At 50.1% G+C, this 16575-nt stretch overlaps 1 protein-coding gene across 4 annotated transcripts; it reads right to left on the reverse strand.

Annotated features, from left to right (window-relative positions):
* Nucleotides 1-1299: 1299 nt before the first annotated feature.
* Pdcd1 (programmed cell death 1) lies at nucleotides 1300-16109 on the reverse strand. Of its 4 annotated transcripts, none has more exons than XM_087565621.1 (5): nucleotides 15877-16109; nucleotides 5663-6022; nucleotides 5227-5379; nucleotides 4605-4639; nucleotides 1300-4084 (listed from the first exon to the last, which is right to left on the reverse strand). In XM_087565621.1, the coding sequence occupies exons 1-5, from the start codon at nucleotides 15950-15952 to the stop codon at nucleotides 3854-3856; spliced, it is 855 nt and encodes a 284-aa protein (XP_087421747.1). In that variant the 5' UTR covers nucleotides 15953-16109; the 3' UTR covers nucleotides 1300-3853. The 4 variants fall into 4 exon arrangements, with proteins under 4 accessions (XP_087421747.1, XP_087421748.1, XP_087421746.1 ...); XM_087565622.1 differs by having other exon boundaries at nucleotides 1300-4081; nucleotides 15877-16075; XM_087565620.1 differs by having other exon boundaries at nucleotides 1300-4081; nucleotides 5218-5379; nucleotides 15877-16050.
* Nucleotides 16110-16575: the final 466 nt, after the last annotated feature.

The raw sequence follows: 16575 nt of genomic DNA on the forward strand, positions 1-16575 counted from the left end.
GAAGTGCTGACTGGTCCCTGCGGCTCTCTCAGTTCTTATCTGAACAGGGGCTGCCACTACCGGATGGCCTGGCCCAGAAGCGCCTTGCAGCCCTGAGCCAGGCGGGAGGTTCAGAGACCCGTTGAGAGTACGACCACTTCCTCCCGCCTTCTGTGCCCTTTTTTTTTTTTTTTTTGAGTACTCCCGCGTGTAAGCTTTCCATTCCTGCTGTTCTCTTTGAACTTATAACGATGTTCTTGCAACACCATATTCAAAGTGTATTAATCAGATTATTTTAATTCTGGTACGTTTTGATGTCCACACGGCTCCCCTGTCACTTTGGCACAACCTTAGCTTGCTTCTTTGCCTTCAGACACACGGAGCTGCCAGTCATCCCTACAGCACTCTGTGCTGAGTCTGCTCGTGAGACCACACTGCTTATGGGGACAAGAGGACTTGAGCCAGTACAGATTCCTATACTGGGGCAGTTGTAGACTCAGCACTGACAGCCCTGTGCCTCCCTTCCTCCCTCCCTCCCTGTGTCCCACAGGGCACAGATGGGCAAAGGTGAATGCCTAAGTTTGGTGCCTTTTCCTGCCACAGAGGAGGCCTGATCTTGCTTTCCAATGTTTGTTCTTAGTAGGTGTGGTTTTAATTTGTATTTCTGTGATCATGAGTAAAACTGAATTCTTCTTCATTGTTTGGGGTATCCGTGTGTATGTGCATGTGTGCGTGTGTGTGTGTGTGTGTGTGTGTGTGTGTGTGCGTGTGTGTGTGCATACACATGTATGTATGCAACATCATATATGAATGTATGAACAGCATGTAGAGCACACCTTCACGCACACACTGTGTACACTTGGCTATAATCACACACGCATGGTTATACACACAACACACACATGCACATACACATTGTATATGCACGTGTGTATGAGCAGGCGTCAGTGTATGTGCACTCACACGTCTCAGTGAAATGATGATTGACTACGTGTCCTGCTGGCTTTTTCATTGTGCTTTTAGATTTTTTTCCAGAGTTTTTAGATCTTCATGCAAAATGTATTTCAGATCTAATTTAATTTTAGACGTAATTGGAGATCTTTGTGTGATAGCACGAATGTCTTACTTCAGCTTGCTTACGACATTTTCCACTACGTTGTGGCCTTTGCCTTCTACTTCTTTTTTCTGCTTTGAGCCTAATGTATCCATCTTACTCTGAATTGTTGATTGTTTCTTGTCCGAGGTTCTTTAATAGCTAGGGTTTACCTCACGCCCATGCTGTTTGGGAATGTGTTTTTTTTTAAATTATTTATTTATTTTATGTATATAAGTACACTGTCACTGTCTTCAGACACACCAGAAGAGGGCATCAGATACAATTACAGATAGTTGTGAGCCTCCATGTGGTTGCTGGGATTTGAACTCAGGACCTCTGGAAGAACAGTCAGTGCTCTTAACCACTGAGCCATCTCTCCAGCCCCCTTACCTACTTGAGCTTCGTGCAGGGTTCCTTTCCATGCCGTCTGCTGCGTTTGGGACCGTGCAGGTGTGTTGCATGTGGTGGAATCTGAATTCCCAGGCAGGAGAATGCAGCACCCAGTGCAGGTTGCTCTCCACTTTCCCACATACATTAGAGGTTTTTAGGTGAGACTATTTCTTTTTGTAAAGTTAGAATGATGTTGAGTTTATAGATCCAGTAGGAAGAGCGGCCATGCCTGTGGTATGGAGCCATGGTGAGTAGTGCTGTGTTCTGTGGGGAGGTGTGTCTGTACCCTGCTTCTCCTGCAGCTACCTCACAGATGTCCAACTCATCACATTTCATCTGAGGGTCACATATCAGACATTTAACAGAATTACAGTTATGAAGTATCGACAAAACAATTTTATAGTTGGGGGTTGCCACAGCGCAAGGGTCGCGTGAAGCAGTAGGGAGGTTGAGGACAACCGTAATACCTCATCAGCAGCTGTGGTGAGGAGCAGGCTAGAACTCTGCCTGCTACCCAAGAGGACTTCTAGAACAGTGGAAAGCCACCTATTTCTTGATGTCCCCCTTATTTCGATGAGCTGTGTGACCGGGCTTCTTTTTGTAGAACCTGTGAGTTTTTCCAGTGCCCTGACTTACTCTCCTCTAACCCTGCCTGTCCAGCACACATCATCTCCTTCTCCCCTGCCCAACATGGAGTCAGAGTAGTGAGCTCAGGAGGGACTAGAAGGGCTAAGAAGTGAGTGAGGGAGTGAATGAGTGAGTGAGTATCTGTAAGCACCCAAAGGCCTTGAGTCAGGCTCTCCATTATCCGGACAGAGGTTGGAGAGGGGTATCTGCTTTCCTCTGTGATCAAAAGAATAATGATAGGTTAGAAACAAGTTTATCCCCCCACCTTTTAGATGTCCTATCCTGTGTCCTGGGGAGGGACCCACAGGAACCTCTCTCATAATGAGATACACCTCACCAACCCTATTGAGATGACTCCCAGCACATGGCATCAACCTTGCAGAGAAGGACTCATAAATGACATGACGGGGGACACAGGCAAAACAGCCCAGGGTACCTTCCTGCTGGGGTGAGGCTTGGGGTGTGTAGCTGTAGGAGCCCGGGACGGCCTGGTGCAGGGGAACATGCCTCTTCCTCCGTGTCTGTACTTGAGGCTCCATGTACTTTCAGGCATGGTGGTTATAGGTAAATGTGGGGATAGCAGGTGGAGATGAGGCTAGGGCGTGACTGACTATTTCAGTAGTGGCAAGGACTGACTCAGGCTGGGCCTCGGCAGGGCGATGACCTGCCCTACTTAGCCTGGAGCCTCCTCAGCCTGGCCCTGCAGCTCTTCCTCCCCACTGCCTCTGCCCCGGCACACCCAGAAGTAGAACAGAACTTCTTAAAGCTTTTGTAACCATTTAATTATAATGGGCTTAAACCAAAGGAAAGGGACTCTTGAGTCCTGGTCATTTAGGGTGCCCACCAGACAGCTAGGCTCTTGACTGTCTGGAGTGCCAAGGGAACCCTTAAAACATTTGCCCATCTCAGGGCCCTACGCTGTGATGGAGAGCCAGAACTGGACCCCAGGACAGGGTGAATGAGGAGATCCGAACACTTAAACCACTGCCTGCTGTGGGCAGAGTTGGTATGAATCAAAATTGTGTCCCCCCTTTCCTTCCCTGCTGCTGACATGGACCTTGTCCTTTTGGTTCCTAGGAGGGGTAGGGAGACTCGAGTGCCTCACTGGAGGTGTGGGTGGATCTCTAGCTTTGCTGGTTCCTTTTATTGCCTTAGTTTCCCTGCTGTAGAAAGAACTGAGGTGCAGAAGGACAGCAAGGACTCTCATGGAGCTGTTACCTGGAAAGTGTTCAGGCTTCCCGAAACCCTGAAGCTAGGAGCTTTTCTGGTCTTCATCAAAACTTTTCCAGGTCTCTGGATCATTTCAGTCCCCCAGCCTAAGAATTTCCCACCTGAGTATCTCCCAAGGGTGACTTTAGGTGCTGGGCCCACTGCATAGCTGGACCCTCGTGTTATGGGGTTGCCTCACAGGGCTACTCAAAGTCAGGCTGTAACCAGGTCTCTCCATTTCCAGACACAGAACCCACAGACGCCATAGGCTACAGTGTCTCAAGTCCCTAGAAGTGCCCAACAATAGGATTCAGGAGACTAGGCTTAGGCCAGCTCTGCACCCTGTGACAAGAGGAAACAGGGAAGCTGGTTGTTCCCAGCTTGCGGTAAACACGAAGAGAGCTCTCACTCAACAGTGCAAGCGCTGTCACTCCAGATAGCTCAGATCCTGGGAGCTTTGCTGAACTGTAGCTTGCACGTTCCTCTTGACGGAGGAATGGACCAGTGCTCTCTGTGGAGGGCCTGGGGCATGCTAATGGCTGAAGAGTCTGGTCAAAGAGGCCAAGAGCAGTGTCCATCCTCATGTCTTGGAGGCCGAGGACCCTGTGGGCCATCAGCTGAGCCCCTACGTCCTATGGCTGAGGCATCCAGTCCTTCAGTGAAGACAATGGTGGCGTATTCTGTGTGCACACAGGGGGCAGGCTCTGGTGTCTTCTCTCGTCCCTGAAAGTCCAGCTCCTCGTAGGCCACACTGGGAACAGGGGCTGCTGCATGCGCCTCCTTCTTCAAGGAGGGAAGAAGAAAGCCATCAGCATAGTCAGTTGGGGATTGGTGTACGCATCCCATAATCTCAACCCCTCCCTATGCTGGGTTTCCAGCCTGTCACTGGATTTGGGGTTCTTCTTAGAGCAAATGTACCTCAGCCACTGAAACTGGGACCTGACCTAACCTCTGTCCCTTTCCCCATTGCCCTCTGGGATATTTAGGGTGCAGCCCCTTGTTCCTGGCTCAGTTTCTACCTCTAAATGTTTCCTGGCCTTTTTGTGGGTTTGGGATTTCAAAATCTGATGTTTGCACTTTGTCTCTGCCCAGAATAAAATAAGTAGTGACCATGTTGGGCAGGACAGGGGTATGCACAGTAGGGTCAGGTGCTGGGAGGAGCAACAGGATATGGCTCTGGGAGCCTGGTGAGAAATGTGAGCTGGGTTCTCTCCAGTCTTCAGCCCTGTAGGTCCCATGGCCTCTCTACCTGTTCCAAGACCTAGGGGTGGACTGTGATAGATCACTCACGAAAGATACTCACCGGAGGGTCTTCCTTGCGTCCAGCTTCTCTGGCCTCTGTTGAGACACACGTTTTGAGTTAGAGGGCAGCTGCTGAGCCATCTTCCCTAGTAGAGAAATGTTCTCTCTCTGTCTCTCTGTCTCTACCGTGTGTGTGTGTGTGTGTGTGTGTGTGTGTGTGTGTGTGTGGCCTTCCCAGTTGGGAGTTCCCAGTTGAATGGTGAATTGTGGAATATGGCCTGCCACAGCCACACATGTATCAGTGCCCCCCTTTCTTGGTACACCACAGCGCAGGGCAGGCATGCAGCAGATAGCATGTGTGGCCTCTTAGCTGGCTGACGATCAGACCTCCTGGAGGTGGCAGCATAAGAACGATCCACTCAAAACAGGGGGCCTGGAGGTGGACTTAGACCTTCCTTTCAGTCAGAGAAATGGCAACTCTCATCAGTGGTTTAATAAAACCATCAGCCTGAGGCTGGATGTGGGCGGGGTGCCCACAAGCTTTTGTCGTGGTCAGAGTGTGTGTACTGTATGACGACCCTTCTGGTGAAGGCCCTTGTGGTGGTCAAAGTATGTGTGAAGTATGGTGACTACAAGGTCTGATAGGGACAGAGGCAGGATATGATGAACCTTACCTGACATACCTGTTGAGCAGAAGGCAGCGAGAGCCCAGGCCAGCAGCAGCAACACGGGGATACCCACTAGGACGCTCATGATGACAATGACCAAGCCTTGAAACTGGCCTTCTGGCTTGGGTGAGGGTCTGGGATATCTTGTTGGGGTCTCCAGGATTCTCTCTGCAGGACCACAAAGAATAGAGTTCTAGGACACCAATAGTGTGTTCTCTTTAGGGGCACACACCCTGCCCTCTCCAAGTCCCAAGGGCTGTTCATTTTGGATTGCAGTGACTAGCTGCCCACCCTACTTCCATAGGCCCCATCCCTTAAAGATAAACGAGCATTTGAGGATTTCTACAGGGAGAGGGACAGCATCTTCAAGGCTCCGGACAGAGCCACGGAAGGGAGCCTAACGGGTCCCTGGGCAGGAGGGGATCTCCTACTTCGGCTCCTCTAGCAGCACCTGTTACCACAAGCTCTGCTCCAGGACTCTCTTTGATTTGTGCCTTGGGAGGCAGGGAGATGGCCCCACAGAGGTAGATGCCACTGTCATTGCGCCGTGCATCGAGGATGTTCATGTGGAAGTCATGTCCGTTGGGCAGTTGTACGATCTGGAAGCGGGCATCCCGGACGGGCTGGCTGTAACCATTGCAGAAGGCGGCCTGTTTTTCAGTCTGGTTGCTGGGACTCAGACGGTACCAGTTCAGCTTAAGATCCTCCGACCAGTTGGAGAAACTGCAGGTGAAGGTGGCATTTGCTCCCTCTGACACTGTGAGCCAGGTTGGGGAGAAGGTGAGGGGCCTCCAGGGCTTATTGAGGACCTCTGAGATAGAGGAGAAGAAAGAACTGTGAGGAAGAGGCTTGTACATCCTGTCTGACATCTGAAATCCCTGGGGAGAGGAAGTCCTCTCAGACCCATCCCAGGGTACAATCTCATTAGCAGTTCCCCTACCTAGGAGCTTGTAGCCTCTTGCAAGTTGTGGATATGTGAATCCCCAACAAGCAGGGCTCTTCCTTGAGCATAACTGAACCTAGGGGCTGGAGGCTACTCTTCTGTCCTTTGAGACTTCAGGATATTTCCTCCCCACCCCCTGCAAGATGTCTCTATCTTCCTACTCCTGTTCAAGATGTCCCAGGCCTGACTTGTATGTTGCATTCCTGGACTTCTGGTTGGCTGGCTCAGTTCTGTCTGACGGGTCAGTAGGATAGTGGGGTGGGAGTGTGGAGGATTTCCGTGGAAACCCCAGACTTGGAGAGGGTGGACTCTTTAGTAAGCTTGGAGTCTGGGCGGTGTCCTGGCCCAGGGAGACCACCAAGTAAGTCAGAGCTACCCTGAGTAGCAGAAGGCACAGCATAGCAGTCATGTCTTCCGGCCAGATCAGAGGTCACAGCAAGAAGCCTCCAAAGAGCAGCTGCATCATTGCCCCTCAAGCGGACAGAAGGTCTAGGACTCACCCAAACAAAGATGTGCTGGGCTAGTAGGACTACCTACCAGGGTTTTGTCAGGGATGCCTGACGCAGCATGCAGGGGCTCACAGCTCTTCTCAACAAATGCCTGCCCCACTGGGAAGCTGCCTTCCACATACATGTACACTGACACAGAACATATAACCTTCCACCAGCACGCAAAAGCACCCACTACTGGGGCCCATAGGATGCCAGCAGTTGAACCCGCGGTCAGTTATGTAGGTACAGTCAGAAGCCTCAGGGTCGGGGAAATATAGACTTGCTGAGCACACACATGCTGGACCTTACCCAGGGAGACTGACATGCACACAGGAAACAGGCATCGAGACATCCTTGAAGCTACTTTGGCCTCAACTCTGTCTGGGCTGCCAACTGTCTTTGCCTTTAGCTGGTGTAGTCATTTGGCAACCGGGGCTCGTAGAGAAAGAGCCGGTGCAAATAGAGATATGGCCCCAGCTGTATCCTTTCCTCCCACTGATGGAGTAGTCATATAGCGAGGGAATTCTACCTGATTGCATGGCCCGGGGCACTGCGCCCCAAACACCACCCCCACCTCAGAAGTGGGGTATTTGATAATGCTTGGCTCCTCCCAGGGGTACAGAGAGGGAGGCTGTGCTGTCACAGCTAAGGTCATGGGCTCAGGAGGCAGGAGGCAGAGGCAAAGAAGAGGGGCCAGTGAGGGAGAAGCCGAACAGGAGGAGCCCGGCACACGAGGTAGATGAAGCCATCCAGCTCAGAAAGGAAGCCAGAGATACTCAGCAGAGCAGACTTCGGCAGAGGAAGACTCTGTGACACCCCCACTGTGTAGCCTTGCCCAGAAATAGTCTCCATCACCAAGGCAGAACTGGCATTTCCCCTCCTTGATGTTCTCAGCTGTACCATGGGTGACGGATGTAAAGTTAATCTAGTGACACTTGAACTTGAGAGCGGGCATAGCCTATGAGCTAGACCTGGAGATCCTCAAGGGTCAGGGTCTCTAGATCCTGTGCAGAGTGGGTGAGGTCTAGGTCACACGGTTCTGGGCAGGGAAGGCATTGGTCCATGTAGGTCTGAACAGACCAGAAGAACCAGTAGTGTCAGAAGTCCTTGGAGGGACTGGGCCCAGGCTGGGTGTTGCCAGTGTGATGACTTCCCCTTTAAGGTTCTGTTTTTTCTCAGAGGACACAACTACCTCGAGGACTTCAGAACACCCATTCTTGGCTCGCAGTTGTGTGCCCAAACCGCACACAGCTAGCAAGTCACAACACAGCGAAAATGGCATAGTGCCCGTTCTTTGTTTTGGGAAGGATTATCACACCTGCCCCAGGTCACCTGTGGTCTGTGAGCAGGCCAGGTACCTCTGTCCCGTTACCATCTCCCGTCCCCTTTGATGGGACCCCATCCACTAGGCTTTGGGACCGTGGCGTGTCCTCAGAGAACCACCTGCTACCCTTCCTCTCAAAGCTGAGCCCCTACGTTGCCCCAGATGAGCTCTTGGGTAGACATTTGCTAATGGTAGACATTTGCTGTTTGTTTCCAGATCTCTCATGCTCCTGGGTCTGAATGTGTGACAGTTTGAGTCACTTGTCCCATTCCTGGCTCTGCTATTCCTCTGATGGCAGGACCTGTGACTTCCTGGGTCTCTGTCCTTTTGAGTCTCTGCCTATGTCCATCCCAGGGCTCTGTCTGGTTCTGTTTAGATCCTGGTGGGCTCTTCCTCCCTTCTCAGAGAGAGGAAGACCCTGCTCTCTCTGTGCCCCACAGCCTCTTTACACCCTAGCCATCCCCCCTCAAAATTACTTTATAGACCTGGGATGTGTCTTCCCTCAGTGTGCCTATGGTGGGCCTGAAGAAGACAAGGGAGGACTTCCTCACAGAGGATGTTTTGCTAGAGGGATGGACAGGAGGGACTGGGCTTTGGCAAGAGAGCGTCTATCTCTGGAGGCCACCAAGTAGTAATACCATAGGGAGCCTACCCTCAGGCATTCAGTTCTTCTGTAAAGAGCAAAGTGCTCCCCCCACTCCCAGGAGGAGAGCAGCTGGTAATTGGGCTGGATGTGATGACTTCTAGAAGGTTCAACCCCAAGCAACCTCAATGATCCTGGCTCCCTGCACTTCCGAGAAAGTGAGATAGCTACTTCAGTGGCTGAGGCCCCCAGACAGTACCTCTGAGTCCCTCTTTCATGCAGTGGATGCCTATGGAACATACAGGCAGATGGAAATGAAGTGTTGCTGTGGTTAAAATGCACAATGGTGGCTTCTCTTTAAGAGATGGGAACTGGCTAAGTAGCCGAGGCTAGCCTTGAACTCACAATTCTCCTTCTACTTCCTACGTGCGGAGATCGCAGGCAGGTACTGTCATGCTGGGATAAAGGCATACTTCTTATTAATCCACAAGTGGTAGGTGGAGGTGGGATCATTCTGATGTCTGGGCACAGTGGGTGAGGACTTCCCGGTCCTCGCTGTGAGTTCCACTAATTTGATGCTGTTCGCATAATTAGAAACTTCACAGGAAAGAGAGGATGGAAAGCCAGGAAGATGGCCCAGCAGGTGAAAAACGTTTGCTGCACAAGCATGAGGACCTAAGTCTGGATCCAGATAACAGACGGGCGTGGCAGGATGTGCCTGCGATTGCAACACTGTAGCAGCAGAGACAGGGGAGGCCTTGGAGACTCGTGGCCAATTAGCTTGGATGGAAAAACACAGGTTTCAGGTTTAGTGGAAAATACTGTCGCAAGGAAATAAAGGGCCTCATAGAGTTATTAATTCACCTTGATTTCACCGTGTACTCATATTCAGATTTTTTTAAATAGTTTTTTTAGGACAGGGCTTCTCTGTGTAGACCTGGTTGTCCTGGAACTCCAGACCAGGCTGGCCTTGAACTTAGAGATTTGCCTGCCTCTGCCTTCCCAGTGATTGGATTAAGGCCTGGTATCACCAAACCCTGCTTTAACCTGCCTTTAAGAGAACAGTGTAACCATCAGCCATGCTCCCCTTGGATTTCCCGTGTCATCAGCTTTTACAACATAAGCAATGCATGGCAGTGATCTTAAGTTAGGGACTGGTCCAGGCCCCTGGCCCAGATAATACATGTGTGTCATTTGCTGAAAAGGACAAAGGTGAAAAGCAATATTCTATAATCCATCACAAGGGTTGAAAGTGTCCGTTTATGGGTACTGGTTGATAATGGTGCTTGTCTGGGTCAGTGGAGATCAGTTGGAGCCAGTGAGTTAATCCTTTGCAAAACTCTGGTAAAGATTTCTGTGAAGTATCTCCCCACCCCCCATATGATGCTCTTTATGCTGTTCAATAAAGACAGAGCCCCTTTGTTAAGGACACACACACACACACACACACACACACACACACACACATGAACAATTTATATAACAGACAGACACCACTCACAGATACAGTTCTCTCTCTCTCTCTCTCTCTCTCTCTCTCTCTCTCTCACACACACACACACACACACACACACACACACACACGCACACACAGAGTTCACAGACACAGAGACAGCCATGACACACACAGGACAGGAGACGCTGACACAGGGACGGATTCACAAAACAACCTTCAGGCAGGCAGAGATTCAGACTCACACAGTTAGACAGAGGATGGAGGAACATGAAGTAGAGAATTCTAATATGGACGGACTCTCTTAGTTAAATGACCCCAAGGGGAGGTGCATCTCTTGCTTTCCTCAATGAGACACCGATTCATTATTGGTGACTCAGAGCTAATCAGTGATGCATATAATCTGCATAAAAGTACAGTAATAAGGCAGGATATCATCTTCTGGCCCACAGACATCAAAACCGACACCCATGTAAGTCTCATGGGTCTTCAGTGTTGGCTGCGTTGCTAAAGTGTTAGCCAAGCAAACAAGAGGGCTGGAGAGTGATTTCTAGCACCTATCTAAGACCGGGGTGGCAGCACACATGTGCCTGTAACCCCAGTACTGAGAAGACAGAGACAAGGGGAACCCTGGGGCTTGTTGGAGAGCTAACTTGGCTCTCCAACAAGTCAGTAAAGTTTCAGGCTCAGAGAAAGATCCTGTCTTAAAAATCATGGTGGAGAGAAACTGAGGAAGATGCCTGATGTTGATCACTGACCCACACTTACAGATTCACACAAATGCACATAAAACACACATGCATAAGTATGTACACACACACACACACACACACACACACGCACGCACACGCACACACATTCCTCTCATTTGTAAAAATCACCAGAGGTGCCTGCCTTTTACGTGGTAGTGTGAATGGCACTGAGGAGATTTGGACCCCTCTTCACGTTTAGGTCCTATTTTCTCTCTTCTTGTGGGCCTCGAACCAGGATATGAGAACCTAGGACTGACTGGGATCTCTTTTGGGAATGTTTCCAGAAGCAGCCTAGTTGAAGTCACCCCTTTTCTACCAACCTAGTGAGGTGTGGGGGTCAGATTGTGATAATAAGACCCCCTTTCCCTACCCAACCTGTCCCAGGGCTTGAGCCCCTGGAGGTTCAGTGTGGCCGTGCTGATGGTAATAACTTCACTTTCTGGTCTTCTGCCCCATTTCTGTCCAACTTACTTGGGAGCCAGGGATCCTGCCATCAGTATATGTCTGTTCCCAGAACACTAATTCCAAAGTGATATACTAGTGATACTGGGAGGGGAGAGCTTCAGAGGACACTGGGAAGCCACTCAAAGTGCTCTCTAGGGGGAGGCTGGGTTGTAAGACTAAGCACACTTGCTCTGTATTTCAGTAGGATTCCTGGACCCACCCTGGGGACTCTGCAGTCTTCCCACTGGCAAGAAGATCTCACCAGAGGCCACCTCTTGACCCCGGACTCCCAACACTTAGAACCCTGTGATGATTAAACCTTGTTCTTCATAAATCACCCAGACTGTGGTGTTCCGTTACAACAACAGCAAAGGCCCTAAGCAAGGCTACCTCCTCCAGGCAGCCTTCCTGGGCGTCTTAGCCTTTACAAGTTCTACACAGAAGGTAAAGATCAGAAATGACAGGGGGCTTCTCAATTTCCCTGAGCTTGCTCTTAAATTTGTGTACAGAGGTATGTGGATAGGTGGGTGGCACGGGGAGGTTGAGAGGGAGAGTTCTGTTAGTCAGAGCCTGAGGCTGGAGGGCCACAAGGCAAGCTCACTGCAGACCACAGGCTCCTGTGTGTTGAGGCCAAATCATAACCACACAGGCGCACACAATACCTTATTTAGGCAAGATTCGTCTAGATGAAAGCATGGTCAGGTAGGTGACAGGGGTCCCTTGTTTGTTACAAATGGATTGGACTCCCCATGTCCACCAGAAGAAATATCCCCAGTGTGAGGGTCCCAGAAGGGTACCTACAAGGATTAGCAGGACTATTATTTTAAGTAGACACGAGATGCTGCAGACACACCCCATCTCCTGCCTAGGCTGTTAAGGACACAGGCTTACCAAGCCAAAGAAGAAGTAGAGAGCCTACAGACATTCAGCCCAAACCATCTCTTACAAGAGTCCCAGCTAGGGAGAAGCAAGCCAGCTAGAAGCACGATGTTGGAGCTCTAGCTGCATCTAGGTGGGGATGTGTCCCCAGAGGACTTGGGACGATGAGGGATAAAGGGCTTTTTAACATCTGCCACTGATGCTTGGCAATCCAGAACATCACAGTGATGTGAGAAAGTAAGATGGGAGGGGGGTGAGTTGTTCCTAAACTCATACTGGAATCTTTACCCCAGGACCTCAGGTTAAAACTCCTAGCAAGGAGTGGGAACTAGCTATAGGATTAATTAAGATAAGGTCACGTAGGAGTAGGGTAAAGTCTTAGCTAGTAGGGATGGTGTCTGTGTAGAAAGGGAATTACGGACACTGTCTGATACCTGTGGGTAAAGGCAGAAGTGGAGGATGTCTAGATACCAAGAAGCCTAAGGGTTACTGGAAAACTCAGAGGCAGGAGGGGGACCTGGTACGCACTGGCCTACAGGCGTTGAAGATCTTCTTCTCTTGAGTTCCAACTTAAGAACATGAAACCTGCTGGGAGTCGGTGGCACGCACCTTTAGCAGTCCTTGATCTCTGTGAGTTCAAGGTCAGCCTGGTCTACAGAGCAAGTTCCAGGACAATCAGGGCCACACAGAGAAACCATGGCTTGAGGGTAAGTCGGGGAAAGAACCTCAAGTCTGAGACAACGCTTCCTAAAGCCTCTCTCTGCCAATTGTGGTGCTTGGTAACAACAGTCCAGCCAAGCCACTGAAGACTGTACTAATAAACCAGGTGAAATTGTTTGTGCCTGGGATCTCCCAAAATTGGTACTGGACAATTTTGAGTTTGAGGCTGGCCTAGAAATCTGATGAGACATTGTCTCAAAAAAAAAAAAAAAGAAAGAAAGAAAAGAAAAAGAAAGAAAGAAAAGAAAAGAAAAAGGAAAAGAAAAAAGAAAGTCAGTTTCTAAACTAATGGATTTATATCTATCTATCTATCTATCTATCTATCTATCTATCTATCTATCTATCTATCACCTATAACTGTTTTCTAAATATCTATCCTTATACAGATAAGTCAAGCTCTCATCCTCCTCAAAGAAGATTCTTTTTGCAGCATATAGAGGTGATTACAGAGATATACAGCTGTTCAAAATGCAGACAGAGTAGATGACTGTGGCACAACCCCGATGTTATATTTGGAATGAAACCTCTAAGCCTAAGGCTCACAGAAGAGAATGTTGTAAGAGCCACAGGTCCAGGACCCCTGTTGATAGTGTTCTCTAGACACTGCAGGGAAAGCATACCCATGAACTCTGGACCATGGTTGACTAAACACAAGACAAACATAATTATTACACCACTTGACACACAGTTATGAGCAGAGGGAATGCCGCATGGTCCTATCCCTACATGAAGAGCTATAGGAAGCTAATGGCAGAGGGAGAATCAGTTACCTCAGAGACGTCGAATTCCCACATAGGTTGTCCAGTCTCAAGTGGTCAACCCTGAACGTGTGCACATATAAGTAAAGCTAGATACAGGTGTGTATACACATATATGTATAGGATGTGTATTTTTCAGAAGTATACATTAAAAAAGCAAATCTGACTTTAAGGAATGTGTCTTAGGGTATGTTTGGCAGTTTTCACAGATGGTCTGAGTAAACCTCATGGCCAAGGCAATGCTTGTTTCTCCCTAATCGTAGGCGAGAGGCTAGAAAAATACCTCAGCAGTTATGAGCTCTGGTACTCTTCCAGAGGACCCAGATTGAATTTCCAGCACCCGCATGGTGGCTCACAATCATATATTTATTACTGTAGCTCCAGGAAAACCAATGCCTTCTTCCGACCTCTATGGACACCAGGCACACACATACTGGCAAGCCATACCCCACAAGGTAAGATAAAATAATAAGACAAACGAGAGACTGACTTGTATCTTTGGAATGAAACCCCTAAGCCTAAGGCTCCGGAAGAATCACAGGAGAGAGTGTGGTACGGTTATAAGAGCCAGAGGTCCAGGACACCTGTTGATTGTTCATTAGACAGGGGAAATGCACCCATAAACTCTGAACCAGGGCTGACTGAACCCAAGGCAAGCCAAAGGCCACCACGCTCACCAGTGGTTCTATGGACTAACTTAGGTTGTTTTTCCCAAAAGTGTCTGCTATGAGGCAGCTCAGGCTGGTCTTGAACTTTGCTGGGTGTGCTCCGCTATGACTGTCTTTAGTCTGAATACAAGCCGGACCATTTCTGAGCCTGAGTTTTCCTCACCTCAGTCCCTAGGCAGGTGCTGTGGAGGTTAGGAGACTTGTAAAACAGAGTAAACGTGAGAGGGTCTGTCTATGGGAACGGCTGAGAGAAAGAAGGGTAGCCAATGAGGAAGGAAGGAATGTGGTAGACTAAAGGTCCATGACCGCCAAAGGCACTGGCTGGGTAAAGTGTTCCACGGGGGATGGGGTTGGGGGCTGGAAGGGGAGGCATAGCAGCTTTGAAACATTTGTCAGACACAATCTAGAGGGGGCCTGCATAAGTACATCTGTATTTCCATACTCTCTCACGAAAGTTTTGTTTGGGGACATGCCTGGTGTGCCGGTCACCAGGGTGAGTCATAGTCCCCTTTCTATCTCAGTTGCTTCTCTCCAATGACACATATTCCTTCCGAATTTGTTCCCTGGGTTTCCCGACAAGGTTCCTCCGAGGCACCTCTTTTACCCATAGGGCCTCAGACCATCGACCATGTTCAGGCCTGCTTCCTCTATCCAGTCTTGACGGCAAACCATGGGCTGTCTTAAGAGGCTACTGTGGAGGGAAAATGTCCCTGGCTTCCCAACCAGCCTTGGTCTGCAACCTAGGAGAGGGCCTGGGGTGGTGAGTACCCAGGTCCCAGTCCCATCCTGCTTTCATGGTAGGGAAGAGGCTGGGCTAAAGGTGACTGGGACTTCATATGAGCCAGGGGACATCATTGCAGGTATTAAAGCAACACGAGAATATAAGCTTCTCTGGGTCACACTTCCTTGACCTGTGGGTGTAGCGTTGACCCAGGAGCTTGATGACCTCCAGGGGGAACAAAGTTCCCCCTGGTCCTGGGTTCCCAGTGAAGGTCATCTCAGTCCAGAGGGTAGAGGGCAGGGATCACGGGGTACAGGAGCACAGGGAGCTGAGTTTTCACTGTGAGGAATTTGAGCAGGATTGCTGTACCCCTCCATTTGCCTCCCCCTCCCCAGAGTCCACTGGGGATGCTGTGAGGCCGGGGATATGCACTGGGGAGTCCTCCAGAGAGGCTCATGGGAAGCCTGCCCATGAGGGTAGACAGATGATTATACTCTTGGATCTTCAGTCATCTATACAGTGTGTAGGGCAGACCCGGTGTAGGGATGTCCCCAACCATAGGAAAACACAGAGAAGGGCTAGGGATACCAGAACCGGGCAGAATCCTGGAGCTGGGCCACAGTGGCTAAGGTCAGATCTCTCCAGACCTACCGTCGCTCCACAGAGAGGGACATAGAAGATCAATTGAGATTAGACAAATGTTCTGTCTGTTTAAAAGCAAGGAGCGGGTGGATTTTGAGTCCCGAGGAGAATTCCACCTGTAAAACCCGCCTAGGGCTGAGAAATGAACCGATCTGTGTAACCAGGGACACAGCCATCCCCTGTGCTCAGTGTTCCTCTCCTCCAGTGATAGGAACGGAGGGTGAAGATTTCTTTAAGCCCCAACCCAGCCACCAACCCCTGACCCCGAATCCCTAGGAGACACATACCTAGAAGCCACCCTGATTGCCAGCTCAACTGTAGCACAGCCCAAGTGAATGACCAGGGTACCTGCTGGACCCACATGCCCAGAGCCCCTGGCTGTGTCTTCAGTCACGGTCTCTTCTTCCTCCTCCTCCTCCGCTGCTCAGGCAGAGTTGTCTGTGCGGAAAGGAAACTGTCCTGGGTCATGTTGAAGGGAGGAGACCTGTTCTTGGCTCCCGCCCCCTCTTCCTCCACCTCCACAGGGGTGGGAGAACAGGCGACTAGAGGTGGGGGAGGGGCATGGAACGGGAGGGGAAAGGGACCGATGCCTAGAGCAGGTAAGGGACTAGTGAGAGAGTGGGGAATAGAGAGTGGGGAGAGAAGACCAGCTGTCTTTGCCTCTTGCCCCCCTATGGGGTTCTCTCCATTTCAAGTAGTTTTGGTCGTTTCCATTCCTGGTACCCCTACCCTTAGCTCCTAGGGCTAAGGGAGACTGAAACTAGGGTCAGATTCTTGTCCTTTTGGAGGGTAGATGTCTTCCCTTGCTCTGGTATCTATGGCTGGAGTGAAGGTGAACTGGACCTTCCCCTACCTTGTCTGCCATGAGTGTCCCCTGAGCTATGCCTTAGTTCTTTCTATTCGAGGAGCAAGAGCCCAGCTATCCCACATGCTTGTGTTTGATGGGTCAGAGGAGGCCTCAAAGGGCTATAGTGAACATCTCCTAG

The sequence above is a fragment of the Rattus norvegicus genome, chromosome 9 (assembly GCF_021556685.1).
Source record: "Rattus norvegicus strain SHRSP/BbbUtx chromosome 9, alternate assembly SHRSP_T2T, whole genome shotgun sequence".
Lineage (NCBI taxonomy): Eukaryota > Metazoa > Chordata > Mammalia > Rodentia > Muridae > Rattus > Rattus norvegicus.

Bases quoted from the DNA above. Each gene is read 5' to 3' on its own strand.
- Pdcd1 (NM_001106927.1), bottom strand. From the start codon at position 15,952: ATGTGGGTCCAGCAGGTACCCTGGTCATTCACTTGGGCTGTGCTACAG. The intron at 6,023-15,876 runs GTATGTGTCTCC...CCTCTATCTCAG, and splicing joins GCAATCAGGGTGGCTTCTAG to AGGTCCTCAATAAGCCCTGG. The intron at 5,380-5,662 runs GTGCTGCTAGAG...GTGGTCCTGCAG, and splicing joins AGCAGAGCTTGTGGTAACAG to AGAGAATCCTGGAGACCCCA.